Source organism: Anopheles stephensi, chromosome 2, assembly GCF_013141755.1.
Source record: "Anopheles stephensi strain Indian chromosome 2, UCI_ANSTEP_V1.0, whole genome shotgun sequence".
Taxonomy (NCBI): domain Eukaryota; kingdom Metazoa; phylum Arthropoda; class Insecta; order Diptera; family Culicidae; genus Anopheles; species Anopheles stephensi.
In genome coordinates, this window is record NC_050202.1 from 66,307,622 (window position 1) to 66,335,578 (window position 27,957).

General features: G+C 47.8%; 3 protein-coding genes across 11 annotated transcripts; 1 reads left to right on the plus strand and 2 right to left on the minus strand.

Moving 5' to 3' along the window:
• Positions 1–1,859: 1,859 nt before the first annotated feature.
• Positions 1,860–7,412, minus strand: LOC118504329 (phosphoribosylformylglycinamidine synthase). The gene is made up of 5 exons (XM_036038660.1): positions 7,242–7,412; positions 5,823–6,333; positions 4,989–5,750; positions 2,851–4,917; positions 1,860–2,777 (listed from the first exon to the last, which is right to left on the minus strand). The coding sequence occupies exons 1-5, from the start codon at positions 7,317–7,319 to the stop codon at positions 2,128–2,130; spliced, it is 4,068 nt and encodes a 1,355-aa protein (XP_035894553.1). The 5' UTR covers positions 7,320–7,412; the 3' UTR covers positions 1,860–2,127.
• Positions 6,428–12,590, plus strand: LOC118504333 (ras-related protein Rab-30). Of its 3 annotated transcripts, none has more exons than XM_036038676.1 (4): positions 6,428–6,576; positions 11,241–11,595; positions 11,655–11,905; positions 11,970–12,590. In XM_036038676.1, exons 2-4 carry the CDS (start codon positions 11,340–11,342, stop codon positions 12,174–12,176), a joined length of 714 nt encoding a protein of 237 aa, XP_035894569.1. In that variant the 5' UTR covers positions 6,428–6,576; positions 11,241–11,339; the 3' UTR covers positions 12,177–12,590. The 3 variants fall into 3 exon arrangements, with proteins under 3 accessions (XP_035894569.1, XP_035894568.1, XP_035894567.1); XM_036038675.1 differs by lacking the exon at positions 6,428–6,576 and adding an exon at positions 7,589–8,071; XM_036038674.1 differs by lacking the exon at positions 6,428–6,576 and adding an exon at positions 7,589–8,060.
• A 142-nt stretch (positions 12,591–12,732) lies between these two features.
• Positions 12,733–27,291, minus strand: LOC118504332 (sodium/hydrogen exchanger 9B2). 7 transcript variants are annotated; one of them, XM_036038668.1, is made up of 10 exons: positions 27,163–27,291; positions 26,449–26,646; positions 16,381–16,534; positions 16,219–16,303; positions 15,898–16,143; positions 15,662–15,834; positions 14,144–14,911; positions 13,958–14,080; positions 13,647–13,896; positions 12,733–13,563 (listed from the first exon to the last, which is right to left on the minus strand). In XM_036038668.1, the coding sequence occupies exons 3-10, from the start codon at positions 16,522–16,524 to the stop codon at positions 13,409–13,411; spliced, it is 1,944 nt and encodes a 647-aa protein (XP_035894561.1). In that variant the 5' UTR covers positions 16,525–16,534; positions 26,449–26,646; positions 27,163–27,291; the 3' UTR covers positions 12,733–13,408. The 7 variants fall into 7 exon arrangements, with proteins under 7 accessions (XP_035894561.1, XP_035894562.1, XP_035894564.1 ...); XM_036038669.1 differs by having other exon boundaries at positions 27,175–27,290; XM_036038671.1 differs by having other exon boundaries at positions 27,053–27,187.
• Positions 27,292–27,957: the final 666 nt, after the last annotated feature.

The window sequence follows — 27,957 nt, forward strand, 5'->3', positions numbered from 1 at the left end:
ATCAGCCTGTTAAAAGTTTTTCCCAGTACATTGTAGCACATTTGAGCAATTTATCTTCCACGAATGCAGAAGACCCGTTTCTTGCCGGTTTCTTTTCCTGTCAATTTCCCCGGTGCTTTTTTTTGTCACAGCAGCAGCAAAGCTGTTCCGCTTGAGCAGCGACTGGCGGCACGAGACTTCTATTAGTCATCTTTTTTTTAGCAATGTAAAAGTATTCCAGCAATCGAGTACTTTTTGTGGACACGGAGTGGAACGGCATTCGGGTTTAATGTTAGGCATGTTCGCTGGAATTTTCCAAACCTACCATCCATGAACGCTCTCCTACAGACCGTATCCCTCCATCAGTGGTGAGCACGATGGTGGCCAGCAACTATCAGTTTACCTTGCCATATCTATGTCTCTCTTTCTCAGGATACGACAGGATCTCCTCTTTTTTCATTATCGGTAGCTATTACTGCTAGTTGAAGAGCCTACCTGAGCCTACTGCCCCCCCTAGGACGAACGGAAGTGGATGAAATGATACTGCTCCCAGACCCGGTATCTTGAAGTTTCTGGAAACAGATTCAATCTTCACTGCCGACTCCCCCAACCCAACCTTCCCACACCCTTACTACGTCCATGCTCTGGTTAACCAGATTCCCTTCCAGGTGTGTGTTGCGAAGGTCGAGATTTGCGAAAAATGGCAAGAAGCCATCGAGGAAATGTAGAAGCTAGTAGTAGCACCCCTCAGGCCAACACGCCACGCAGAAAATATTCAACGGATGCGAGGAAGGGAATTTAAACATTTCCGTTTCCCCCGTTCAAAGTAAGCGAGACGTTGCTATCGCTACAGCTGCCGGGACAGGGACTGGGCGGAAAACACATACTTGAGCCGCCTACGGGAAACTTTCGTTCGAACAATTGGCTCTCTTACCTGCTACCGTGGAGGCCGGTTTACACTCCCGTACCACTGATTCGATTTTCCCATCCGTGGAGCGTATCTCGCAAGCCTCCCAAACGGCTTTCGGAAAGGGGCAGATTACATTACAAAGATTCACAACCGAAACGAGAAAAACGCGTCTCCGGGCTTGGGTCAAATAAAGATACTTATTTATGTGCCGTACGACGCTAGGTCGGTTCCCCGTTTCGGCCGGCGTGCGGGCGTGCAAGGGCGGTGCAAGTGAAATAAACCGGAACCTATGAACCCTTCACCTTCCCTGCCCAACGCCACCTAAAGTAAACGCATTTCTCAAGGCGTACACACCTCAAGTGTAGCTAATTATCTTATCTTTCTTACGCGCTATCTCACGCTGTCTCTCTCTCGTTCTCTCGCTCTCTCTCTCTCTCTCGTGCTACTCTCGTTTACGTGCTACAAATGAAAAGCGCCTATCACTTTTCAAGCGAACGCTACGTGGGCTTCGAGCGGAAGTAATACCGTCCCACCCGGCCCACCCAACAAAACAAGGAGAAAAGTACAAAAAGGCGAAAGAAAACATCGTTCGAAGGAAGGAAAAACTTTTTCCGAAACCGTCTCGCCATTTCGCCGTGCATCGAACCACTCCGTGCTTCAAATGGATTTGCGGTTGAATTTTAAGTGCTGGTTTCTCAAGACTCTTCCCCGGGATTGATTGTGATCCCTTCTGCCCTTTGTTCCCCCGTGGCCGTATTTCGGGGCGTAGCATAACCTACCCGACCGGGCTACTCTGTCCTGGGCTAGCTTCGGGCTATGGGTTTAATTCCCGGAATCTATCTTGATGATACACTAAATGGTTTGACTTCATTACACCGGAGAGCGCGCCAACGTGTTTACCTTTTCAAGTGTGGAGCACACGCCACACGGTGTGCCATGTGGGTCGAAGAATTACATAGCGAACGGCGGATAAATTGTGATTAACTTGAAGAACGTTTATTTCAATGGCTTAGCACGGTTCTTAGTCTAGGACGGTGCCGTTTGATGGCATCGGATAGGTAATCCTCTCACCACAGTACGAGACAAACGAAGGGGTAGCGAAAGATGCTTTTAGCTTTACGACTAAAGCACTCCAATTAAATAGAATAAAAAAGTGATCAGATTGAAGAAGGGGGAAAATGAATCAGATACACTTTTGCGATTACCTGGAATGGTATTAGGAGACGAATCAGATGTCCTCACTGTTGGCACCACAGGTAAGCCTCCTGGAACATGGACATCCATGGTGAAGCGTTTTTGTACGGGAAATCGCTCGTCACGTACGGCCACTGCCACATCTGTACGCAACGCTCCGGGTGAGGCATGATCGCTAGATGACGCCCATCAGGCGAGCAAACTCCCGCAATGCCTAGCTGGCTCCCGTTTGGATTCATCGGGTACGTTTCGGTCGGATTGCACGCGTCATCCACGTACTGCATCGTAACACACTGGCTCACCAGCAAACGGTCACGCGTGGCATCGGTGCGGAACGAGAATCGTCCTTCAGCATGCGCCACCCAGCATCCGAGCACACTGCCGGCCAAACGGCGCAACATGATCGATCGACTCGCCGGAACGCGCAGCGTTACCCAACGGCTTTCAAACTTTTCCGACCGATTGCCTACCAGCACTATCTCCGGCACGCTGGCAGTGGCAGTGGGTACCGCTGCAAGCCCCGTTTCGACCCAACCGATCAGCCCCATTAGCTGACAACCGTTGCACACGCCGAGCGAAAACGTGTCCTTGCGCTGGCGGAAATGTTCGAACTGCGGGGCGATCGTGCCATTGTACTGGATGCAGGCGGCCCATCCCTTGGCCGAACCGAGAGTGTCGGCGTAACTGAAACCACCTGAAAGTTAAGCAAATAAGTCACGTTCCTTGTTTTTAACCCTTCTTATTCGTTTCCTAAGCGCGCAACTTACCAGGAAACACGATGCCACGGTAGCGATCGAGCGTAGTGCGACCTTGCAGCAGATCGTTCATCACCACATCATGCACCTCGAAACCGGCGCTGAAAAGAGCAGCCGCCATCTCGCGATCACCGTTGGTTCCTTCTTCGCGAATCAAGGCCACTTTCGGTCCGGTCGTGCTTAGCTTCAGATCAGCGTACACCGTATCCGGATTGAAGCTGACCGTGTAATGCGGTCCGGTACGACGCTCAATGCCCGTATATTCTTCAATCGCACTTGCCTTTGCTTTCTGGAGCTTTTCAATCTCGAAGCTAGTCGATTCCCAACGATTGAACAGATTGAACAGACTGTCCTGTAGCAACAACGCTTTGCCACCGGCACGAACCATCACGGACTGGGGTGAATGTAGATCGGCCACTGCGACACCACGGCCTACTGGGTAGCAAGGAACGGAGGCCTTTCGGAATGCATCCAGCACCTCAGCAGCGTGTTGTTGCTTCACTTCCAGCACCCAGCCACATTCTTCCGCAAACAGCACCCGAATGGCGGATGCTTCCATGTTGGAAACATCACTCGAAGACAGCAACTGTTCCAGGTTAATCTCGATCGACGTCAATCCAGCGAAAGCCATCTCGAGCAGTGTGGTAATCAGACCACCATCGCTACAATCGTGTCCGGACAGCAGACATCCTTTGCGCAACAGTTCCTGCGTCACGTTAAACGCATTCTTCAAGCACTGGGCATTGGTCACATCGGGGCACTCGCCACCAAGCTTACCGTAGCACTGTGCCAATACGGATCCACCGAGCCGGAAACGCAGCCCTTCAATCGCTACAAACAGCAACGCAGTGTCCGTTCCTAGCGAGGCCGCCTTCAAATCGGGCGTCACCTTTACCGTCACGTCCGGACACGGAGCGTACGTGGATACGACGAGCGTTCCTGGGCTAACAACCGTTTCTCCATTCACGCGTGCCGCCATCGAAAGGGAATCTTTTCCACCGTCGATTGCAATCTGCAGCTGACTCATCAGTTCGCACATAGCTTCACACGCATCGACTAGCTTGGCGCCTTCGCCAGGAACCTTTGCGGCCCACATCCAGTTGCCCGAGCACTTCACGTCCGCCAACTCGCTAATGCCAACAAACGCCAGATTAGAAAGCGCTTCCGCCACCGTCATTCGGGCAGCCTTTGCCGGATCGACCAGACCCTTGATCGGTTGGGCACCGATTGACGTTGCAATGCCCTCGCGCGCAAAGTGTGATACCGCTACCAGCCCAAAATCGGCCAGAGGTGTATGCAGCGGACCGACACACTGTTGTTGAGCGATCAGTCCCGTGACCGACCGATCCACCTTGTTCGTCAGGTAGCGTTTACTACCAACCGTGGCAGCAGAAAGAACCAGATTCAGCGAGTCTGCTAGCTTCACTTTCGACGAAAGCTGGAACTCGTCCAATCGTTCGTCCATGTGTTGCAGATGGAATTCCTTCTGGGGCATCTTGCCTAGCACGTGATCGAGATGCATATCGAACGGTACGTGCGAAAGCTCCCGGGCGCACTTTGTACGATCGGCAAACTTTTCTGCAGTGCCATCGAACTCTTGCTCGAGCAGTGTCACAAACCCAGTGCCCGTTACCTGTCCAACGAACGAAACCGGACATCTTTCGCGATCGCAGATGCGTTGCAGCAGGTCGCGGTCGCGTGCGTCCAATAATACAGCATTATTCTCCTGATACTCGGCACCCCAAAGCTCCAGAGTGGAGATAGTCGGATCGCCGAGTTGGAATGCTTTGGAAAAGATCACTGCACCGGCGCAACCCGGTTCGACTAATTCCTTCAGCACGTTACAGTTACCACCGGCGCCTTGATCGTGGATGGCCAGGATGGGGTTACGGTCGCCCAGCTCGATACAAGCGCGCACTACACGGTTCAGCTTGTTTTCCATCTCAGCGTCGCCTCGTTGCACTGCGTTAAAGTCAAGGTCCGTGTTGGTGCTGTCACCTTGCACCTCGACCGAACTGGCCGCACCGCCACCTACCCCGATACGGTAAACGGGACCACCGATTTTAGCCAGCAACATACCTGTAAGACGAAACCGAAAACAGGAGTTTAAAAAAGCACCCTTATCAATGCATAGTACAATTCATCCCTACCCTTTTTGGGATCCTGCTTGTCTACCAAATCCGAATCCATCGTGCCGACACCGCCACTAAACATGATCGGTTTCACATACTCCTTTCGCCGACCATCCGCCTGTACCGTACCGAACGAAATCGCAAACCCACAAATCACCGGCTCGCCAAACTTGTTACCATAATCCGATGCACCATCGCTTGCCTCGATCAGCACCTTCAGAGGTCGTGCGAAAGATCCCGGATAATCCTGCTCACTCTCATACGGTAGCTTCTGCCCCGGGATGTTCAGCATACCCACGCAGTAGCCCGCCGTACCGGCAATCGGCAATCCACCACGACCAATGCTCTGCACATCACGCAACCGACCACCAGTTCCGGTAGTGGCCCCACTAAACGGTGAAACCGCCGTCGGCATGTTGTGCGTTTCGGCCGTAAAGATCAGATCCGACTGCACTGAGCGCTGCACAAACTTACCGGGACCATCGAAACAAGAAGCACGTAGCGCCGTATATTGATAGCCCTTGATAGCGCTACTGTTGTCGCTAAACTTGACCGTGTTGTTCGGGTTCGTGTGTCGCTGCGTATCGCAGATCATCTCGATCAGCGACTGCTTCTTCGGTTTTCCATCGACCGTAATTTTTCCCTTGAAGAACCAATGGCGCGAATGTTCGCTGTTGCACTGCGCACAGTCGAAAAGCTCCACGTTCGTAGGGTTCCGCTTGAGCACCTTCACGAACAGGTTAGTATAGTACTCCAGATCCCATTCGTCGAACGCGAGTCCTAGAACGGGAAAGCAGTAGTTTTAAAACACACATCTCCTTCCGCTTAGAACATGCTTCGTGGCAGACGTACCATTTTTCACATTAATTTCTTCCAGCGCACGACGACCCTGTTCCAGCAGCGGAACAAAATACCAATCCTCTTTCGACCGTGATACCGTCTCGTAGAAATCGTTCGTCGGAATGTTACGTTCCGTGTACTGGCATTGTGTCATTGGATCGTGAAGCGCTGGCAGCAGGGAAGAAACGATTGTCACCTCATCCTTTCCAACCGGTCCGTCCAATCCCACCAGGTAACGGGTCGATACCTCAATACGATCGATAAAATCTAGCCCCAAATTGTGGCAGATACCGACACTGTTCGTACTGCTGGCGGTGGAAAAATTGAATCGCGGGCCGATCTCAATCAACACCTGACTAGGGCCTGCCAATAGTCCCGCCTTGGCGGACAGCTGTTCCACAGTGTCCGATTCCTTCAGTATCCAGTGCAGCTTGGCATCGACATCCGCCGGCAGCTGCTTGTAGCGATTGTTCTGCACGTAGAAACATTTCTCTGTCTCTAACGATCGCACACGTGGGTTGACCTAAGCAAAAAAAACAGTGAATTAATGGGGAAAAGCGAAAGGGTTCGTTATCAAAGACTAAAGGTAATAGGAAGCGAGTTCAGTTTTTAAAAACAACACTCTCGTATTTTTCTTATCAGTGACGTTGGCGTCATGATCATCGCTGCCCTTATCAGAGCGAGAGAGGTCCTGCAACACGAGAGCTCGTACAGCCCGGATGATTGGCGATCGTACCACATCGTTGCCGAGCAACAACCTCAATCGGTACCCGGGCAAGGAATTCCTTACTCCTGTGTAACTGACATAGTTTCTGCGCCAAACCCTGATCTTTCTCCGTTCTATTTGCTTGTTTGTTGTTTTCCGTTCGCAAGCTACAAAAACATCGATCAGATGCCTTGTTCCTACGCAATCCAAGTGTTTAGCAAATAAGATTGTGGTCCCTCTGGGGAGCCTTATTCTGTGGGGATACTTTTTGTTGCTAACCTATGGATCGTTTTATGCTTAGTGTCGTTTTGGAACGATTTGGACGAGATCTCCAAACGGGTACATATTATCCATTACAAGTATAACAAAAACAAATTAAAAGATTGTGTGAAAGATTGCCAATTTGCAAACCGAAACAGCTGATTAGTTCTCCAAAACTGCGTTACAAACACACACACACACACACAAGTAAGCAAGCAAACATAGGCAACATGTTGATTGATTTTTGAAGGGACGCGAATTAAACACGTGCGAAAACCGGAATTTATGCTTACGCTTCACCTTACTGACGAAACACCATCAATCATTGCGTTGTTGCTACCACACTTGATTAATGCCTCATGCTACACAAACGACCCGGCGCACATTGTTATTCACTTAAACGAATTTTCACTCATTTAACCCACATTTAATCAATCACAAATTGCGCAAAGAATAACACTTACCGCTTTCAGCGATTCCAACAGAGCGTTCGTTTTCGCGGTCGACAGTGCACCAGCAGAATAGTACCGCGCGATCGTCATGGTTAGAGGAGTTTGTGGATGCTTCCGAGTGCGATGAAAATTCAATTCTGATCGTGTGGATGCTGCGGGTTGATAACGTTATTAGCGGTTGGTATTTATAAGCTTCCAGCCATCCAGCGGACAGATTCGAAACACTCCGGGAACGATAGTTCCGAAGAGCACGCTCGCCGTGCACGACCGAACGGCACCGAAGTTTGACAACCAGCCGTGCATGCCTACGGGTCGTTTGACTGTGTGTGCGTGTGTTTTGAAAGCGAGCGACGCACACAGCGTCGCAACATCTGGAAAACAGCAGGTGTGTGTTGGTAGAAAATGTTATTGTTCTCCGTGCTGTTCGTCCGTGCAGTTCGCGCAGTCGGGAGTTTAGTGTCGCAATTTTTCATCTCACCACGGGGAAAGCTACAATGTTGTGAATGAAAATAATCTGGATGCCGTCAGTGGAAGTGAGGATTAAGCCGAGTTGAAGTTTTTTATTCCGAAACAAAACAAAACAAAAAAACACCTCTGGGTGTGTTGTGTGCTAGTGCGCTGGCGGTGAAAGCAGATAAGCTTCCAGAAGCTGCAGTTGCACCGTTGCGTTCAGGGTGGTGGATGCATATTGCATCTCATTCTGGGAGATAATACCGCAACGAGTGCTTCGTCGCTTGGGGTGTTTCGCTATTTCTTTAATCTCAGTTCAACGGACGGATTTGCTCGAGTGTTTCGCAGCGGCAGTTCCTTTCGTCGTTGGGTTAGTGAATGGTAAGAAACAGGTACGGTCAGAGTATGCTGCTAGCATAACAAGGGGATTTTGCAACAGATCTCTACCGCGGGTAGTCTGCAAACGGTGGAATTTGCTGAACGACATAAACGCCGTGACCTAGTGGAGCAATCATTGTGCGTGTTCTCTTCCACTCGACTAGTTGTATTTTAGTTTTTTTTAGCGGACATGCTGCTGAACGCAGCAATCTTCCACAGTCAATCTTATCCTTGACCGCAGACGGGCAAAAGGAGGTAAAGCAACGAACCGTCAGAGGTCGGTTCCGTTTCACTGAACGGATTACTCATCGCAGCGTTGCGGAGGAGAGCTACGACCGCTCATCGCCCACATACGCGGGGTCGATACAAATTTGGAGCTTGCCGAAAACGGCCACATTCGCTCCGATGGTGAACGGTGTGAAGCGGAAATTCAATTTACCACCACTATGTAATTGCTCCGTCCCCCGGAGTGGTGGCGAAGGTTACGGGACTGTAGAGAAAAGGCGTCGAAGGTGTCATCGTTGCATCGTATCGTTCGAACCCTTCCCTAAGGGCCAATACACGAGCTGACGTGCCGATGCGATGTCCAAATGCCCGGAGGTCACCATCTAACGTGGGAAGGATGGGACGGTGCGCGCAACAGCGAGTGCGATGAATTTATGAACCCTCCTTGTTGCGTCCCCTCCAAACGACAGCGAAACGCCCTGCTTGACCGCGGGGTGCAGCTAGCCGGAACGACACACACAAACAAACGAGTAGTATACGCGTGATTACCGGGTTTGGAATTGTATCACTTCTCAACCACGACGACGAAGATGGTCAAATGCGATCAGGTTCAGCTGGTCCGGTGGCCTCGTTTTGTTTTATTTTTGCGATAAATGAAATGCAAACCACCTCGGCATCCTACGCATCGCCGACAAAAGAAGCGCAAAGAAGGAACTCGAAATCTACACGCGTCCTTATTCAAAGCAAAAAGCGAGGCATAAGAGCAAAACAAACTGAAGCATGGACCTAATTATCATGGCGTGTAATGTAAACAAAGCACCAACGCGCACACACACACATACACAAACACTGAAAGAAGGTGCGCCTCCCGAAGGGGTGCATTTTAATTCACTACAATGGATTGTGTATGGAACGTGGGGACCAACTGTGACAGAAATAGACGAAAAAGTTAACCCCAGAGATATCCTAGTCGCTACGCAATGTCGCCCTAGTCGACCTGCTGTGTCCTGGCCTACTATTCGCTGTCGAAAACAATGAACGATGGAGAGAAAATGTTTCCGTACGTTTGTTGGTTGGTTCCTTTTGGTTGGTGCCGTTCATTCAATTAAATTGATTGACCGAAGAGCAGTGCGTTTCAGCGATTAGTAAGTCGATAGTGCTTGGTTCCAATTACCATCCAAAGCATGCAAAAGAGGCATGAATTCGACATTCGATAGACAACTACGTTAGCGTTATGTGTATGGCAGCGATACACATGCGGTGGCTTTAAACACAGCGAAACCTATTTGGACAGTCCTTCTGCCTTTTCCTAAGCCAAATAGACCCTACATTCGATGGATGTGTCTTGATTGAAAATGTGAGTTTTTTGTTTTTGTTTGTTCCAATGGGAGCGGCAAACCGTAAAATATCAAATTACAAAATGATAAGCAGAAAACAGCCGCTGATAACGCGTTCGTAAGTGGCATAACGTGTAGCACGATGACGACAGAATAGTAAAGAGAGGGTTTAATAATGGGGAAATTTTATCTGCATACAGTAGTTCAGAAGACGCTTACCTTTTTTTGGATTTTCAAGTTCCTATACTGTAATCTATCATAAGAAAAAAACAACTTAAGTTTAAAAAAATCTTATCTGTAGATTCATAGGACTCAAACATTTCCGCTTTTGATTCAAAGTTCTACCTTCAAGTGAGTTTTTTTTCATGGTACAATCATAGCAAGTTAAAGGAAATGAATGTTTTTTTTTGTGAAAAAGTAGGAGCCTGCTGTAACCATTCGTTACACAATTAAAAATTTCAATTGCTTTATTTTGAGTTTTGTATTTAAAAGGTGTTGGTGATCCACAATTACTCGATGATATCGGTACAAAATCGAAAAAAAACTCTCAAGAATACGTTTAAAATTTGAAGAGTGATACTAAACCAAACGCCCTTCACTAGAAATAGAAATCTCTAGGCAGGCTACCAACCAAGGTACCAAGGGCAAGGCCACAATGAAAGATAATTGTTATTGTTTGTAAATGTGCGATTTGTTAAAGCTTTAGCTACACACTGTTTCTTGGAACATCGGCCAGTTTAATAATCCCACCCTTCCATAGTGCGCTTCGATGAAAACAAACCCCCTTACGCACTACGTCTTCACCCCACAATAGGGCAACAACGGGGTAACGTAAAGGAAATCCACGCCAGTGCACTCCATATTGAACCAACCAGAAAGTGGAACATAACGCACAAACAAAACGAAGAACCATAACAGACAGCTTTTTTGCTCGACGATGGTAAAGGTTCGCGCATCCGCAACAATTTGGTGTCCCCTCCAATTGCAGCTTAGAAACAAAGCTCAGAGATACGAGGCACCACCACAAACACTTGAGTGCATCAGCACCCAACTCTTCCTATCTTCGCCCTCAAACCCCGCCACCTATTTTGGTGTAGAAAAATCAGTGCACAAAGTAAATAAAATCGAAAGTCAGCGAACTTCTCCGGCGGATCCCGTGCTGCACGAGTTGATTAGACGTTAGTTTTCCTTCGGACCCAACGGATTGGGTTTTGCTTGGTGTTTGGCGCGCCATACAACCTCCCCCACCCACCGAACACACGCAATCGAACGCCACGCAATCGAACAAGCGAGCTGTTAAAGCGCGAACCCTCGTCCACTATTGCGGTCAGTTGCGCGTTAATGGTACCACCGTGGACGTGCAATTTATGACTCATCATCGCACGCGGACTCACTTTCGATCACCATGGTGGGGGGGAGGGGAGCGATCATGGGCAGCGGATGAAGATGGTGCCGAGAAGGGGAGAAGATTCACTTTTTAAAAAGCCTACTGTGATAATGGAACCGGTCATTGATGATTGAAACATGAACAGCCGTAACCGAGTGTCGTTATCAACATACTAACCGAATTTGGTCGTTTCTTCTCTCTTTCTCTCTCTCTTTTACTTCTTTTACTTTGCAGTTGTTGTGCTCGGTGCGGGTAGGTGCAACTGGGTCCAGCTTGCATCATTGCCTGTTTGGCGCTTAAGTTTGTCCGTGCTTGTCCGTGCCGTGGAGAACCATGGAGGATTACAAATTTCTGTTCAAAGTCGTCTTGGTGGGAAATGCGGGCGTCGGTAAAACGTGTCTGGTACGCAGATTCACGCAGGGGCTCTTTCCGCCCGGGCAGGGCGCTACGATCGGGGTGGACTTTATGATCAAAACGGTCGAGGTGGACAATCAGAAGATAAAGCTACAGATTTGGGATACCGCCGGCCAGGAGCGGTTTCGATCGATCACGCAAAGCTACTATCGATCCGCTTCTGCACTTATATTAGGTAAATGTAAAGTTGATGCAAAGCAAAGCGAAAAATCTAATTTCTTACCCCCTTTACAGTGTACGACATCAGCTGTCAGCCCACGTTCGATTGTCTCCCGGACTGGTTGCGGGAAATTCAGGAGCACGCGAACTCCAAAGTGCTGAAAATATTGGTCGGCAACAAGACGGATCGAGACGATCGGGAAATACCGCAAGAGGTGGGTGCCGAGTTTGCGAAACAGCACGGCATGTACTTCCTCGAAACGTCCGCCAAACAGGCGGATAACGTGGAACGACTATTCTATGACATTGCGGCCGTACTCATAGAGGTAAGCATTTGCGCAGATCTCTAACCACACCGCCTTTACTAATGTTTGCCGCCTTCCGTTACAGCAAGCACGCACGAAAGAGTTTACCTTGCGCAGTGAAACAAGCGTCCTGACGAATCTCTCCCAAAAGACGATCTACCATCCGAGCTGCTGCAGCATTGGCGACCGGAACCATGCTCGCAGCAGTAGCATCAGCGATGCACACTACTCCGACAGCTCAGGTCCGGCCAGCATCGGTAGTAATAGCGGTAATTTTATCACCCAACAGTAGGGAAGCTGTGCAAGACGCGCCCAACTTGAAACCAACAGAGCAAGACACGTTTTGGCAGGAGCTGCTGGGCGTGGTGCCCTATCCTGTTCGGTATGCGTTCTCAGGCTGTTTATAAGGGCGTACGCGCGCATTTGTGTGTTTGTTTGTTTTTTAAAAACACTTACCACAGGGAACACTTGCGTTGCGTCGCCAGGGGCACAACAAAGACATGAGATTTTGCAAAAGTACCAAAAATCGAAAAGCTTCTAAGCTCAGCTGTTCGAAGCGTCACGCACACAATGGCTAAACGGGACGGGGTAAGAAGGAGATTTGCAGCGAGGGATCGAAATCGTTGATGTAAGGTTTAAGGTTTTAGAATATGTTCCTGTGTTAATTTTAGCGATAAATAAATGAATTTACAGAAAATGAAGAAAAGCAGAAGTGATGATCTCTTCTCCATCAGCGGCAACTCTCAAAGCTGTACCGATCGAATCTTATCTCGAAACAGCCTATCGATTTGGGGAGCAATAAAGTGCTTTCTTTCGTTCACTCTGCATTCAAACCACTCCAAACGGGATAGTAAGTACTATTAACATCTTACAGTACATTCATTTTCATACAACAATAATGAGCTATAACAGTGCTATATGCTACCTACAGCGCGTTTGCGAGTACTATTTCATTTATGATTAAAAAAAAAAAAACAAAAAATAACCTAATTGTATGGGATCGCGTTTCCCATTGCTAAACAAATCTTCCCAACCATCCGGATTCGTTCGTTCGTTCTGTTTCAACATTCTGTACTCCAAACTATCAACGATCCTGCCGGATCGTTGCTAATGCCTCACTACAACACTATTACTGTCTAGCGGGTAAAAGATTTGGGAATGTATACAATTGTGAAAACGTTCTTTTATCTACAAATGATCACATTCACCAACATTGAAAGATATCGTTGAGCCTGGGATTAGCATGGAATGTAGTACGTAATAGGGTGGTCATTGTCCTACACTAGCAACGCTACAGCAAAGCCATATTACATTTAAACTAATTTGAATGCTAACTACACCGACTGTTGATACCGCCAAAGCAATCAGTTCCTCCTTGCTCTATGACGAATGCAGCAAACCACAGTCGCTACTTCTTCACTTCTTGGTTTACTTTGTTTCTGTGCGCACATCTCCAAGACAGGACAACGGAAGCGTCTGTCCATCGATTAGCAAGTGTGTCGTGCTGCCGTCTTCAAGAGTGATCTATTTCGTGATGGTGAACGCTGTTGCCGTTTGGGCGTTGGACAGCGTATTGGCAGCCGTATCCTCGTCCGCAATTCCCTCAATATCTTCCCGCTCTTCCTCCTCGTCGATGATGCTGATGTCGTGCAGTGAGGGTCGATGGCTTCGTCGCCAGCCTGAAACAGAAGGGGAAAAAACGACGATACAATAGAGGGCGATTCGTGGCTGATCCTCCACCATGTCTGAGCTCCCAACGCACCCAACGTACCATCCATGGGCTCAAGCTGTTGCTTCGTTTTCTTGAGCAGCTTGGTGCCGGTCACGGATATGAGAATGGCTCCGAGCGGTGCCGTTAGTATGATGCTCAAGATGCAAACCATCTTTACCAGTTCGGCATAGTGAACTTCTTCTTCTGTACGGTTTTCGTTCGACATCACTGTCTTCAGCGCGACCGGTCCGAGGGCTGCCTGTACTGTCGCCTTCGACATCCAGGAAATGGCAACAAAGATCTGCAAAAGATTAGGTGAGTATCAGTACAGAAACGTATGAGAACACCATCACGCCGTCTACCTTTTCTTTGACGTTTAGCTTATCTCCAAAAGCGATTGCTACCGTCGTCAGGATACGGATCACAGCAACCACGTAAATGCTGCCGACACCGATCGATACAATGTGAGGATCCAGTTCAGCGATCTGTAACGATTATTGATTGTCATTGAACATCCCACACGCAAGGTTCGATCTGTAACTACCAACCTTAACGGAAGCACCAGTAATTCCGAACAGAATCGGTTCGAAAATCATCCAGAAAATTTCAAACGCTGTAGATACCGGATTATCTTCCAGCTCCCAGCCCTGTCCACACCAAAAGTAGGACGCAGTGAACGCGGCAAACACAACTCCCAGCGGTCCGGCTCCCTCGAAATGGATCTCCTCACTGCCAAACACCGCGAGCAGTCCCCCACCGAACAGCATCAGTGTGCGAATCGGTACCACATACGCATCTCCGGGTTCGGGCACATACTTGCACAGGAAGCCCCACACGACTCCGAACCCAAGCCCTCCTATGATACACACCGGAGCCTGTGCAATCTGTAGTCCGAGGCTTTGCGTGCTGAACATGATGCTGGAGATGATGCCAAAACCTGCCACCGATACCGCATCGTCAATACCGGCCACCGCAATGATGAGAGTTGGGATGCCCTTCACCACACCGTACCCCTTGGTGCGCAACCGGAACAGACAGGGCACGACGACGGCCGGGGACACTGCACCAACGATCGAACCGAGCAGGATGCTCCACATCCACGGTAGCTGCAGGAAGAACCTTGCACAAACAGCAATCAGCGAGCACTCGACGAACCACGGAATCAAACCGAGCTTCAGTATGGTTTTGTAGATCTTTTTGAATGCGGTCGGATCCATCTCCAGTCCGGCGCGCACGAGAATGATGACCAGGGCTAGCTTGCGCAGTTCGGCAGTCACGATCTGGAACTCACCGTCCAGATTGACCCAGCCAACATTCTTTGAAGAGAGAACAGATTTTAAACCAGGTTATACTTGCGATCATACTACAACAAATTTAGGGATAGTTCTTAATAATCCAAAAGAACGACGTCGAGAGGCTCTATAAAAATATACATACATATATGTTACCTAGCTTAAAAGCAATCGTTTTGTTCCCTTCATAAGGTTATAAGAACGATTCTCCAAAGATACGATACTACTGTCTCCATTTACCCACAGCGAAACTATTCTCCACATATCATAAGCTGTAATAGGCTGATGAGCTTTAACTCGTGCGCAGCATGATACCGAGCTGGGCAGCATGCTAAATACCAAGCGCTCCAGGCTTCCACCGAGCTCCCCTGCGCCTATCGGCTTAAGTAGATGCAAAACGAAACCGGTGGCTTGCCGCGAAAATGCATATGCAATCAACTCCTCATCAATCTTTCGCGCATTCCGCCGGTACCATCGCACAGCTACACAGCGTTCCTGTCCGAAATGGGGTGGGTGGGTTGCTAGCAGATGACTTAATATAATAATAGGGTCTTCAGTGTGCAAAATGTGCCTGCAGTCTAGTAGCGTGGACGCAACTAATATATTATCCGTTTATCCTCGTCCTCGTCCGTTCTAATGAACCGTTCGGACGTAAAGGTTCGTGGTTCTAGAATTCCGATCTCCACCATTCTGACAAGTGACCTTTTTCTCGTACTCCTTCTCTATGGCCGATAATTCACTCAAACAAAGTGTGTGTCTAATGCGGTAACTCACCTGAAACAGTATGCCCACCATCAGCATGCCTATCAACCGTGGTAACGTGGTTAGCGAGATTAGAAAACCGCCAAAGTTGGCAGCCACTGTTAGCACCACCAACTGGAACAGCTGTCCACCGGGGGCTGCCGAATCGCCGATAATGACAAACGCCGTAATCCATAGTAGTACACCTAAGGGAAGACACACAAGTGGTGAGCTAAATCGATACCGAAACATAATCATGATCACCGTACCTATAAGAATGATCGACAGAATCCGGGCAAACTGGCGGTAGGATGGACACAGGGGATAGGGGCAAATTTTCTGCCAGCCTGGCGGTTCCCACGAGGGCGTTGTGTACTCGACCCGACATCGCATGCACAGTGAATAGATCCACGACTGCTCCAACCGGGAGTTATCGTAATCCCGCTCGATCTTCTCCAACGCTTCCGAGAACGACTGCTTTTTGGCACGACCACCAGCCTCACCGTTGTAGCGATCTGAAGAGTGAATCATCGTCGGAAAAGATCAATTAAGCTATACCGGATGAACACCACCTTCTCGGCTGCACTTACCACTGTGGATGGACGAGGTGTCAAAGTTATTGTTATGCAGGTGACTTTTTCTTCGTGCCGGGCCTTCCTCGGAATGGTGCGATTGCTGTGGGAGGGAATGAGACTCGGTTAAACATGGCAAACGATCTGGGCGGATCGGACACACATCGGACACGAACCAACCTGCGATATTTTGCGTTTGTTCTGCTCAAAGCCCAAGTTATCGTGCCCTAATCGCTCGACGACCGGTTCGGTGATGATGCTGACCTTGCGCTTCGTGTCGCCGCTAGACGACTGGGAGGAAGCATTCCCTTCCTCCGAAGGCATCTTGATAATACTGTAGAAAGAGGGAACAAAGTGTTGATCATTGATTAATCTTGCCCGGCGTTATGGTGTGTTGTGTTGTGAAATGGTGAAATATTCATGTGGAGGTTTTTATGATAATTATGATAGAGTTTTCCACGGACGCGCATAGAGTTTACCATGGATGAAGCGGGAAAGGACTATACAATTGCCACGCCGAGATCCTGAAGAAGGTTCTTTTGCGCTTCACAGGGTTTTTTCAAACTGGTACATAGAGAGAGTTAACACTATACAATGCATTCGATCGTGATCGTCTTCCATTTTCAACGTGCTCTGCTTCTCGTCACGTTATTCAAATAAAATAATCACTAAATTGTATTTAATGATTGAGTGAATTAAAAATAGATACGGTCTGGCTGTGATTCCGAAATAAAAAAAATCATTACTCTTTAAACGCTGCAATATGCTTAGCAAAAACAAACAAATAGACTGCTAACTGACTGCCTCAAACTTTCCTCTTCATTTTCATCTCCCACCGGCAGAGCGATATGAGCCCGGCAGAAAAGTTCCAAAGTTATGCCGTGCTTTGCATTGCATACTATGCTTTCTAGCGTTTCTTCCGTCACAGTCGTAATGATACCAACCTCAATGCCAAAGGTCAACAGAGGCGCTGAGAAGATACACAACTACTCTGTTCACCTTCCCAGTTCAGCCGTGCAAAGCGCCAACCAACGCCTCTGATATCTCTGATTGATTGGAAATCAGGCAAACATCTTGTAACATGCATCTGTGTGTATGTACATGTTCCGCCCAACCACGTGGCACCGGGTTGCTACCCTGCAGCGGCCGCGCGATACACTATTCCAGCCAAAACTCAAACGGACGTCCCTTCTCCGGAGGCGCACGAGTTCAGCTGCACGCTTGCCGTGAGCCGTGGAATTCGAACAATCGCACCCGGACCACCCTTTGTTTGACGCTTCAACAATAATTATTGTTTCAAACGGGGTGCTGCACACATACACTATGCGCCCTGGGATGCGTCTAATGAGAGTGCAGTCAACACGCCGGGCTGACCGAGTTTACGAGTGGAGATGAGAAATTAAAAGCCGCCCTCGGAAAAATAACTAACTTCACCTCTACTTAGCAAAAGCGATCGAACCCTCCGTGGCGGGGTGGAATGAATGGGAGGTTGGTTTTGATATGCCGTTGCATGTTAAATTGAAATCTAGGGAAAGATTTGACAGTGAGGATAAAGGATCGCTATGGAGCGCATCTTCAAATCCAATTCTATTTAAAAAAAGCTCAAAAGACCCTGCAGCCCGAGACCGGATGTGGAGAAATATCTGATTGTCAAAGATAAGCCCTAAGAGACGCAACTCAGATCGTCGCTTAATGATGTCTAGCCGATGCATGACAAGCTTTATCAGAAGCTCATAACAATGGTCGACCGGACGAGGGAAGCCAGTTTGATCTCGAGGGCACTGGGTCGGTTCTTAGGGCGTACGTCATCTCCGTCGCCGTATGTGCCACCTTGTCCAAACGATGTTGCCTCACATGGCTCACATACCGTGACCATCAGTACCTCTACCCGGCTGAACGTAGTGCCGTTTCAGCGATACTTATCATTCGCCATTACAGCGAATCGCTTAGCTACTTAGCGAATGCGTGGAGCGTTTATTTTGGACGAACGAACGAAGCACGTGTTTAATCGAAGGGCATCATCTCTCAGTTTGTTGGATCCATTAGAAATTAAATATCTTCCTAGTAATTACAGTTCAAGACTCAACTAGGTTCACAGTTGCAATCATCATCATCGGTCTAGACGGGAGCATTCCTGTTCAGTTTCTCGTTCCAATGCAACTGGTCGAAAAATGGCTAGTAACACGCTACCCCACATTGCAACGCACCACACACAAAAACTAGGTCTAGGTCCGTGTGGATTAGCATGTCAATCGACCGAGATAAGATACAGGGCACCTTCGAAAAAAGCCAGAACCTCCGAAGGAAGTGATAATGCCGAAAACAATCATCATAACTAATTGGCGTCACATTACCAAATCGGGACGTCAACATCGCATCGCTTGTTGATTGACAAGTTTAGATAGAAAACACTTAAACGTTAGGACTGCCTAGGACGGTGGCCAATATGCCTGGCCCATACAACAGATACAATTGACTTTCGATATGTGTGTTTGCGCATCCAGTTAAGAGTCACGAGCGTTTCACGTCCGTTTGCCATTTTAATTTGTGCTTCTAAACTCAAGCAAATCAGTGCGGCACAGGTATGCGACGCGATGAGTAGATGCGTTAATTGAATCAGCAGATGTTAAACGCGTAAATATACCTGCAGCCCAGCAAAATGAGAGCCAATTTCGCAATCAGGTTGGTCCGTTCGCCACTATAAAGGGGGTGGGTGGGATTTCTTTATTTAGAAAACAATCCAAAATCAAGTTGTGTAAAGAAAACACCCTTTGATTGGTAGATCCTGTGCTTGCGTTTTCAATTATCAGTACAGGTTCACGTGATACCTTGTTTTAATTGATATGAGAAAAACAAATTGCATAAGGACAATCGTTGCAATGGCTCGACCAACGCTGATTATAAAAATTAGGAAACGTGAAAGTTTGTATTTAAATTGATTTAAAGACAGCAAAACAAAAATACAATTTAACCATCATATCAATATACTTATTTATCATTTGTAACAAATGTATCCGGCACTCGGCTCGCAAATGCAATTCACACCAAGGATTGTGCATGATTGTTTGACATACGTTCGCGTGTACAGCGGCTAGCAAACACAGGAATGTGGAGGGAGCAATGGACACAGACACAGAACACGTGGCGGTCGTGTTTCTCGACCAGGTCGGAAGGGTGATAAACGGTCAAATCTTCTTCGTCATGAGAGTCATGTGAGTCACGACATTAAACTTACCGCCGGCTTGACCACTCGTGAACCGCTACTACCGGCGTTATGAGTATGATGATGATGATGGTGAGGTCCGGCACGGGCACGGTCCATGTGATAAGTATGCTAAAAGGTGTCTCGACACAATAATGCTTCATATTTACCAGGTCGCCCTGCTGGCTAATGCTCGCACGTTCAGCAAAAGCGGATTCCGCTTGTGCTTGTTATTTCAGGTGTGTGCTCAACTGATTTTTGGAGAAATTCGCGCAAGGCTGTTGCACATGTGAATACCGACCTGGGGTACCTTCATCTTTGTACTTAGAAGGTTTAAGCTTCTGCCCAAAGAATATCATCCTTTTATTCCCGCGGTCACGATCACGATTCGCGCTCGCATCACAAGCGATCGTACGTCACACGACGGTTGTTTGATGACTGGAGTGCAATAAAGCCATGCAATTAAAGGTGACATAATCCAATCTTAGACCTCCCGTTCGCATTGGTTTAAACATCGACGCTATCATGGTGACATGGTGCCCGACGGACAGGAGAAGCGCCAACCAAACAATTGGCACGAGTGCACGCTCGTCGCTAACGTCAATCGTTAATCGACTCTCAGCACCATTCAGGTAGTACTTAATCGATCGATTCAAGCTATCATCCGAACGAACTAGACATCCGCCAATAATAGATAAGGAAGCGCACGTTGTCATCGTCCGAAAAGGAAAGCGTACGTTTCGGTTCTTACTGCGTTGAAGAGCTTTTGAAGTACTAAGGAATCTTTTCCAAGTGCTTTAAAATCTTAATCCACCTAGTATGGGAAGCTACAACCTAGACATTTCAGGGCTAAAACATTTAGAGTTTACTTTTTTTCTCTCAGTTTAGTTCACAATTTCGCTTCTTTGGCACTGCAACTTGGAGCTGTCGTGTCCTAACATTCCTGACTTTCTTAACTTTTTATACATCCAGAGCTGAATATTTGCATTAGGAGACACGATCCGGATGAGTCTTGCCCTGAGGCGGATCTTACTACAACTAAACAGATACTTCGGCCAAAAACTTTCAAGCTTACTGCACGGTCTTTGGAGTCTCAATCATTTAGAATGCCAGAAACTCCATAAGGGGTTACGTCTCCGCTTGGCCAATGACTTTGCCACAGTCAGCACATTCGATTTGTTTGGAGCCACCAGCTTTTATTCTGCTAAAGACCTCCTTGATGACTAAAGACCTCCAGTGGGCTTGATCCGCTGCTGGTCTTGTCACGCCACAATTAGCATTATTCCACCGTGTAACCCTTCTATAGAGATCTAGATCATCCTCAACCCATTATCCTTTCGAATAACTAGAGATAATCAACATAAAAGGAAGAGCAGGTTTAAGCGATGGCAAGTAATAAAAGAGACAGGCAACCATTCACATTTCTTACGCAACTAGTGAAAACCGTCTCTTTAAACGTTTGTGAAAACGATAAACCACTTACGCAAGCTAATATAATAACCTATTTAACAATATGCTAACTGAATCTGAAAGGGAGAATTCTTGGGAATTGGATTTTACTTGTTTACAAAAGAACGGGTTTACATCATAAAAAAAAAAAAACGGACGCACATCCATTTAACACCTTTATCCAACACAACCGGAACAACGCTTGATCTTGATCTTCTTGCTAAGCGATGAGAGATGCAGGTAGTCAATGAACCGACCAAAAAAGCATCTCGCTATTACATCAGTGTAATACAATGACGACCCGACACGCTAGCTCGATTCGCTAGACGATCTCGCCAAACAACATAATTAGAGCAGTGGGACAAACAAATAAATCGATTGCGTTCGGAACCAATCTCCACCATGGCCACAATTGAGCAAAACCACAACATCGATGCGCCCGTTCGTTCGCCAAAACGGATCAATTACATACATGTTCACCCTAAATGGCAATTGGTGGCGTAGCCGATGGCGTCAATGTGGACGCTCGTCTAGCTTGTTCCGGTTTGGGTAGGATCTTAATTGTTTTCTCTTATGCTTTTATGCTCGTGACAGTGGTCGTATGTGATCTTTGCTCCTTTCACACGATCGCGTATCGCGTGTGGATCGCGTGCACAAATTCTTCCCATGCGGGTAGCTTTTACTCTTCTTAAGTGCAGAGTAGTCAAATGACTCAACTACAAGTCGGCTTCATTCGTTTTGATAAGGATAATGGGATGGAGATGCGCCAATGAATTGGTTGTAGGACAAATATTTGTTAGTTTAAGTGCGACCCATTCCGGTCAATTGAGGCAGCCAACATTGAAAGCATCAAAAACATGACGCAGTGCATGTTAAATGTGCTTTTTTCTAGAAGTAAAATGAGGCGCCACGCTCTTGACAGATAAGAAGAAAACAAGTACTAAACAACCTTGATCATTCATTAAGCAGTTTGCGATTGTACTGAAGCACCCATTCGTGGCACATGTGTGAAAAAATAATGCAAAATGCCACGACGAACACCCCGTCGGTACATAAATATAATTTTCACCTTCTTCGCTTATGGACACACCGATCTGAAATCATTATCAAAAACCACCATTCAAGGGGTGACAGATTTGTGCGCGGAATTCATCAAGCAACCGTCGGAAGATTTATGGACGCACACATTTCATCACACGGCTGTGCAGCAGTATCTCTATCAGCCGAACCTCACCCGTACAGACATACCACGCGGCTTGAAAAGGAATTCCATGCCAACCATGCTGCCATGTTGCGTGCTCAAGACGTGTTTTCATTCCATTTTAAGCTAATTGTTTCGCGTACGATCGTGATCGGTAGCGGGGGAAAAACCTGCAATTGCCAGAACAAACGTACCCCGTGTGGGGTGTTCGGGGGCTTCTACTGCATGATAAGGCTCGACATTAATAAGCGGTAGAATTTAATAAATCAATTAAAAGTTAATCAATTAATCAAAGCGCTTCATAATTGCGATGGTGTGCCGCGGTGGGGATGATAACGGTAACGGTCCAAATGGCGGACAGGTGTCTCTAGGACGCACCGACGGGCGATGCTGCTTTTGACTGGTGTAACGAATGCGCAATTAAAACGATGTGCACCTTTTGCTTTGCCTTTCCCCAGTTCCCGGCTACCTCTGGCCGTTGCGACCTTTGCGCCTTCCGTCTTGGCTAACTACTCTTGGTATCGGTACTACTGGCACCAGTTGTACGCGATGGCCATCTTTGGCATGTAACAGGGTCGCTGTCAAAAGTTTCCACGATCGACGCCGGTGAACGAAACAGACCGCTAGACGGCAATGAAATTATCAATTCATGTACGCGCAACTTACGTGTCCCCGAAAGGGAGATAGGGAGATAGAGCGTGAGGCTTCGGGAGTTTTAAGCTGTATTAGAGTGAGTCCCTCCAAAAATTCAAATACGTCATATGTCAATAGAAAGAACAGCATTCAAAATATTGCAAAAATGGCGATCAACGGCAGACGTTAATCTTGAAAAGCAAATCTAGAAAAGAGCTTTTGGAGACATCCGATTTGCAGTGATGCACTGCTAAACCTTGAAACCAAGTGCGTGAGAGTTCACGAACATCAGCATGCGTCCCTTGGGTCATTTCTGCTAGCTACTACCCATGATCGCACCGTTGGCGATCAGATGATCGCCTCCCAACACGCACCAAGCGTTGACGCACAATGGAGACGAAACAGCAAAAGCTGGAGACGAGTGGAGATCGTGTGTAGAGCAGGAAGCTACCTGTAGCTTCCATTTTACTAATCCGGGCACTATTCCATGAGGTATAGTCGTGTAGTAGACAACCATCGGTGCAACCGTGGGAACCGTTCTCACCAATCAACGACGCACAACGCGCTGCTGCCAGCGTTCGATCCAAAAATTCGATCGACTCAACCAGATCACTAGAGTGGGAGGGAGGTGCAAGGGAAGCTATACTAATGAGATACTAAAAGAATGCAACTGGATGGATGCCGCTGAATGAGCGTGGGGTGAGAAGGAAAACAATCTAAACTGCACCAATGCGCTCTATAATTACGTTTTCTTCATGATTTCGCTCCGGGAGCGCTGGGACTATGGTACGGTAGGTTCCGGGTGTTGATAGTACACGCTCGCTGCACTCGCCCGGTATGCTGGCCGGGGACACTGGGAGGGTTGTGAGCAAATTGCACCGGGAGCACAGGGTGTTGCGGTGTTCCTAATCTCACACTAAGCTACTGGCGAACACCGTTTAGCGTTTCGACGCTATTAGCAAAGATGGTAACGAGGATGACGATATTCGGTACCCTCGGGAACTGTCACGAGCTCGCGCCGATGATGGAGGACGATTTTGAACGTCCGAGAGCGATGCACGCGCGACACCAATTCCGATGTTCCCGGCCCGGCATGTACACGCTCAACAACGGAAGCACACGCGATCACGAGCACACCTGGACTAGTGGTACTGGGCCGGAAAACGGGGGAAATCCTCTTAATGCTTCCTCTTCGCTTTACAGTTGACCGTTAGTTAAATTTATTTGCCCAAGTCAAATCACACGCACAATGGGTCGCATGAATGAGTTACAAGGCAAGTGTAGCATCCGATAAACTCATTGTTGTAACCATGCGTTGCACAAATTTCACAAACACACTCCCAGCTGTTAAATTGATCGTATAGAACCACCGGGATACACTGCTATCCTTGCTGGTAAATGCACACGAAACGTTGGATTGCTCCTCTGCCAATTACCGTTGAACCTGATAACAGCAGAAGCTACGGAACGCGGATTTACACTTCCTAGCCCCGGATCTTGTCGGCGTGTTTTGAGCGCTTCTCCGAACCGGGCGACGAATTGCAAGCGACTATTGGGGATCGCCGGCACGGTACCCTTATTTATAAACTAGAACCAAACACCCGCGTCCAACTAATTGGTGATGTTTTATTGTTCTTAACCCTTCCTCCCTGCGTTCTAAATGCGACCGCCACAACCACCGCATCGTCTCGGCCTCCCCCAGCACTCTTCCGACATGCCCGACGTCGACAGCGTGCATGAGCCCCCAGACGAACACCTCCGATACCGACTCTCGCCGTCATCGGTCGTGCGATCGATTCGTTCGGAGGCACACGCTGGAAGCTGTAACTGGGATTCGATCGCCTTTGGGCAGTCAAACGCAGAGTAGTAACGCATAGCTACTCACCTAAGTCAGTCAATCTAAAGCTGGCTTCGAGAACCCGAAAGGTGAAACAAATCTGCAACGTGGGGTCCAGCTGAGGATGGCCCATTGCAATTACAATTTTTCAAGTGTTGTCTTCTTTCCCCCCTCCCCATTGCATTGGCTGCTCTGGGGGATACTGGGATTTATGTCACGACGGAACGACTCGCCGCCCGTAGTCAATCGAAAGACCTAATCAGAGTAGATCGGTGCTGTGTTCGAACCAACCCCGGGACGGGTTCGGTTTTCCCAAACGACGCACACTACTAATATGGTCATCGTGGCTCATGAATAAATATGTTCCAACGTTCGTGGCCGCGCTGGCTGGGCAGAATGAGCTCCCTTTTTCGAACACCAGCTCGAAACCGGTGTATCGAAACAGTTACGATTCGTTCGAGTTCTAACTGGTGTTCAGGGAGCTTGCAGCTTTTTTTTCCTCTAATGAAACCCTTTTCTCTGTTCGTTGGCATGACCGAATCGTACATCATGCTTCGAAACCAGCGAAAGTATACTTGAACCTGCTGGTGACGAGATCGTTCATCGGCACTCAGAACCACCCAGAGCCAGCGCCTAATCAATCTTAGGCAATGGTTGTATACGCTTCACATCAATTAGTATCGAAAGCGGTCTCGGTCGGAACTGCGATAAGGGTGGTAACGCCGTCTACTTGCCACTCCGTCTCTCTCTCTCTCTCTCTCTCTCTCTCTCGCTCTATCCTGCAGCTTAATTACCCCCGGGAGTACATGTAGCCTACAGGCTCTGCATGATTTGAAGATGATTGAGAATGGTACGGTTTAAAGATGGTTTAAGGAGGTCCAATCGTGTGGGCCACTAATCGATCATCATTTGTTTGTCCACACACCGTCTATAGCCGCAGGGAGACAAATGATGACATATCGTTGCTCGTCGAACAGTTGAATTGATTCCTTAATCATTCGCGCGATCATCGGTCATAATCGAATCAAACACCGTCGACCGTCAAGGTTGTGAGCAATCGGTACTACATTGCCAATAATGTTGCTGTACTACTGATTTCCGACGGTGCCACAACACCAGATGCGTCTCAAAATGTCCGGCAAATGAGTAGCACAAGAAGGACCGAAGCAATTCGTGAACCATTTCCAAACAAAGCGACCCTACTTAGCCGCATGGTATCACTAGCACAAGCACGTACGTCCAATTGGCCGCAAAGCCGTTCCGTACATGCTGCGTTTATGTGCATTCTTGCGAGGGGGACCACTAGACGAACCGCTGCAAATCACGGAGTCAAGATCGAAATCACCACTAAGCTGCCTAAGTAACTCCTACGCTCCCTGGGCAGCGAGAGTAATTGAGATGCACCACGAGATGCAAATCGCCAAACAAACCATCAGCTTTAACACTGAAGACGAACGCTTGAATTGCGTTTTTTGTTTTCGTTCTTAAGCGAGAAAGCGTAACCTATGCTCGGTGAATGTTATGTATACTTTATATAAATAAACATATCAAACGAGAGCACTCCCTCAGTGGTCATTCACACCCACGGGAAGGTAAGTGATGTGATAAAGTTGAACGAACAGACTCATACACACGTGATACGGTTGAAGGTCTTTCTTGCCACTCGATCAATCGGTAACAGTAAAGCAAGGTATCAGGGCCAGCAGTCATCGGTCACATTTTCTAATCTTCGCCAATTCCGGATCCATTCTGTACGTTCTGTACGAACCTTACGCACTACATTTTCTTGCATACTAACATACACGTACGTACATATATGCAGATGAGATTCGCGATGATGATGATCGTGATCGTGATGGGAGTGTAGATCATCATTCGTAGGGTATGTAGACGGTGTGTAGATGTAGAGAAGGAAGTGCAACTAACCTGTACCCTTTCGGACCACTTCCGCCACTTCAGTAATTTCAGTAATCTGCAATTGTCACCACGGACACTGGATGGCTCAGATTGTGCCCCTTACACACACACACACATACACGGCACAAAAACACTCCGCAATAATCACCAGCGGCTCGTATGATTTGCACACACTGCACTACACAATTCTGACGGCTAAACAGTAAACTATTTGAGAAGGAAAAACCAAGAATGTAACAACCGATAATTTGAAGTTCGATCGATTAAGTTATAAACATGTTTCAATCAATATGTTCCTGTTCATGATTGTACCAGCTCTAGTTAGAAAGAAATCGCATGTAAGGGCCCAAAAATAAATGAGAAATTCTACACTTCATATACTTCTTATGGCTTGCCCTTCTGGACGTTTGGAAAATTCATTCAACGAAACACTATTTTTTTCTTTCTACAGTTAAGCTGCTCCTGTACAATAAAATATAACACTCATGCACCCTGCTGCCGAACCGATCAGTGGAGCGGTGGGACACAATGAACACCCGCTAACAATCGGCAATCGGCAAACTATTCGCATTGAAACAATGCACACTGTGTGTACGGGAAGGCATACGCATACACTCGGCCCTTTTACTTCGGCGATGATTCCCGACTGCATTCCCACAGGACCCACACCCCAGCGACCCTCATTCAATGGGTGGGTAACGTGACCCACACGCGATCACCAACCCAGACACACACACACACACACGGCGCGACGAGTGTTGCGGCGACCCCGTCCGAAAGACTTCTAAAAAACGTCTTCTTTCGGTGACACGCTTTTATACCGCGGTCCGGGCACGCGTGTACGAGTGTGCCCTTCTCTACACTACCGTGGAAGGAAACACCGTGTCAATATGTAGAACTAACAATGTTTCCGATTACGCTACCTATACGCACACTAATGTGCGAGCGCCTGTGCTACCGAACCTGCAGACCAGCGGGAAAAAACACGGACCACAATCACGATCGGCTTTGTGGCCAACGAAGAAGCCGGTCCGGAGCTAACCCGGACGACAGGGGCAAAGATAATGATGGAACGAAATGGTGTATCCGGAATATGCACGAGAAGGAAAGAGACAGAGACAGAGAGAGAGATCCGGAAGGGGTGAAATCAAGGGGAGGATGAGTTAAGTATCAGTAGTAGACCGTGTGTGACGCGATATGCGCCGGACATCCAAGTGTTTGTGGGGACGAGAAGCTGTCATCTCGCAGAGATCGATCAACTGTGGCACCCACAGCTGCTATCACTGTTGGACGATCTCTTTCTCCACAGGAGTTGATGAGCAACAAATGACTGGCAGCTAGAACTAGAGGGTTATGGGGCTAACATCTCAGCCCCATTTTTTCACATACAGTTGGAACTGCGCAGCCGTTCATTTTCAGGACGGATGGTGGAAGGGTACATCTAGTAAGTAAATTTAGAGAATTTCTTAAACACACACTTTTAAGGCAAGTATCAAAGTTCTATCAAGCTCCATTTTA

Coding starts and splice junctions, on each gene's coding strand:
- LOC118504333 (XM_036038676.1), top strand. CDS start 11,340: ATGGAGGATTACAAATTTCTGTTCAAAGTCGTCTTGGTGGGAAATGCG. Junction 11,596..11,654: donor CGCTTCTGCACTTATATTAG/GTAAATGTAAAG, acceptor CCCCCTTTACAG/TGTACGACATCAGCTGTCAG. Junction 11,906..11,969: donor TTGCGGCCGTACTCATAGAG/GTAAGCATTTGC, acceptor CTTCCGTTACAG/CAAGCACGCACGAAAGAGTT.
- LOC118504332 (XM_036038666.1), bottom strand. Junction 13,897..13,957: donor AGCTAAACGTCAAAGAAAAG/GTAGACGGCGTG, acceptor AATCTTTTGCAG/ATCTTTGTTGCCATTTCCTG. Junction 13,564..13,646: donor GCCCATGGATGGTACGTTGG/GTGCGTTGGGAG, acceptor CTTCTGTTTCAG/GCTGGCGACGAAGCCATCGA.
- LOC118504329 (XM_036038660.1), bottom strand. CDS start 7,319: ATGACGATCGCGCGGTACTATTCTGCTGGTGCACTGTCGACCGCGAAA. Junction 5,751..5,822: donor AGAAATTAATGTGAAAAATG/GTACGTCTGCCA, acceptor TTCCCGTTCTAG/GACTCGCGTTCGACGAATGG. Junction 4,918..4,988: donor CAAGCAGGATCCCAAAAAGG/GTAGGGATGAAT, acceptor TTCGTCTTACAG/GTATGTTGCTGGCTAAAATC.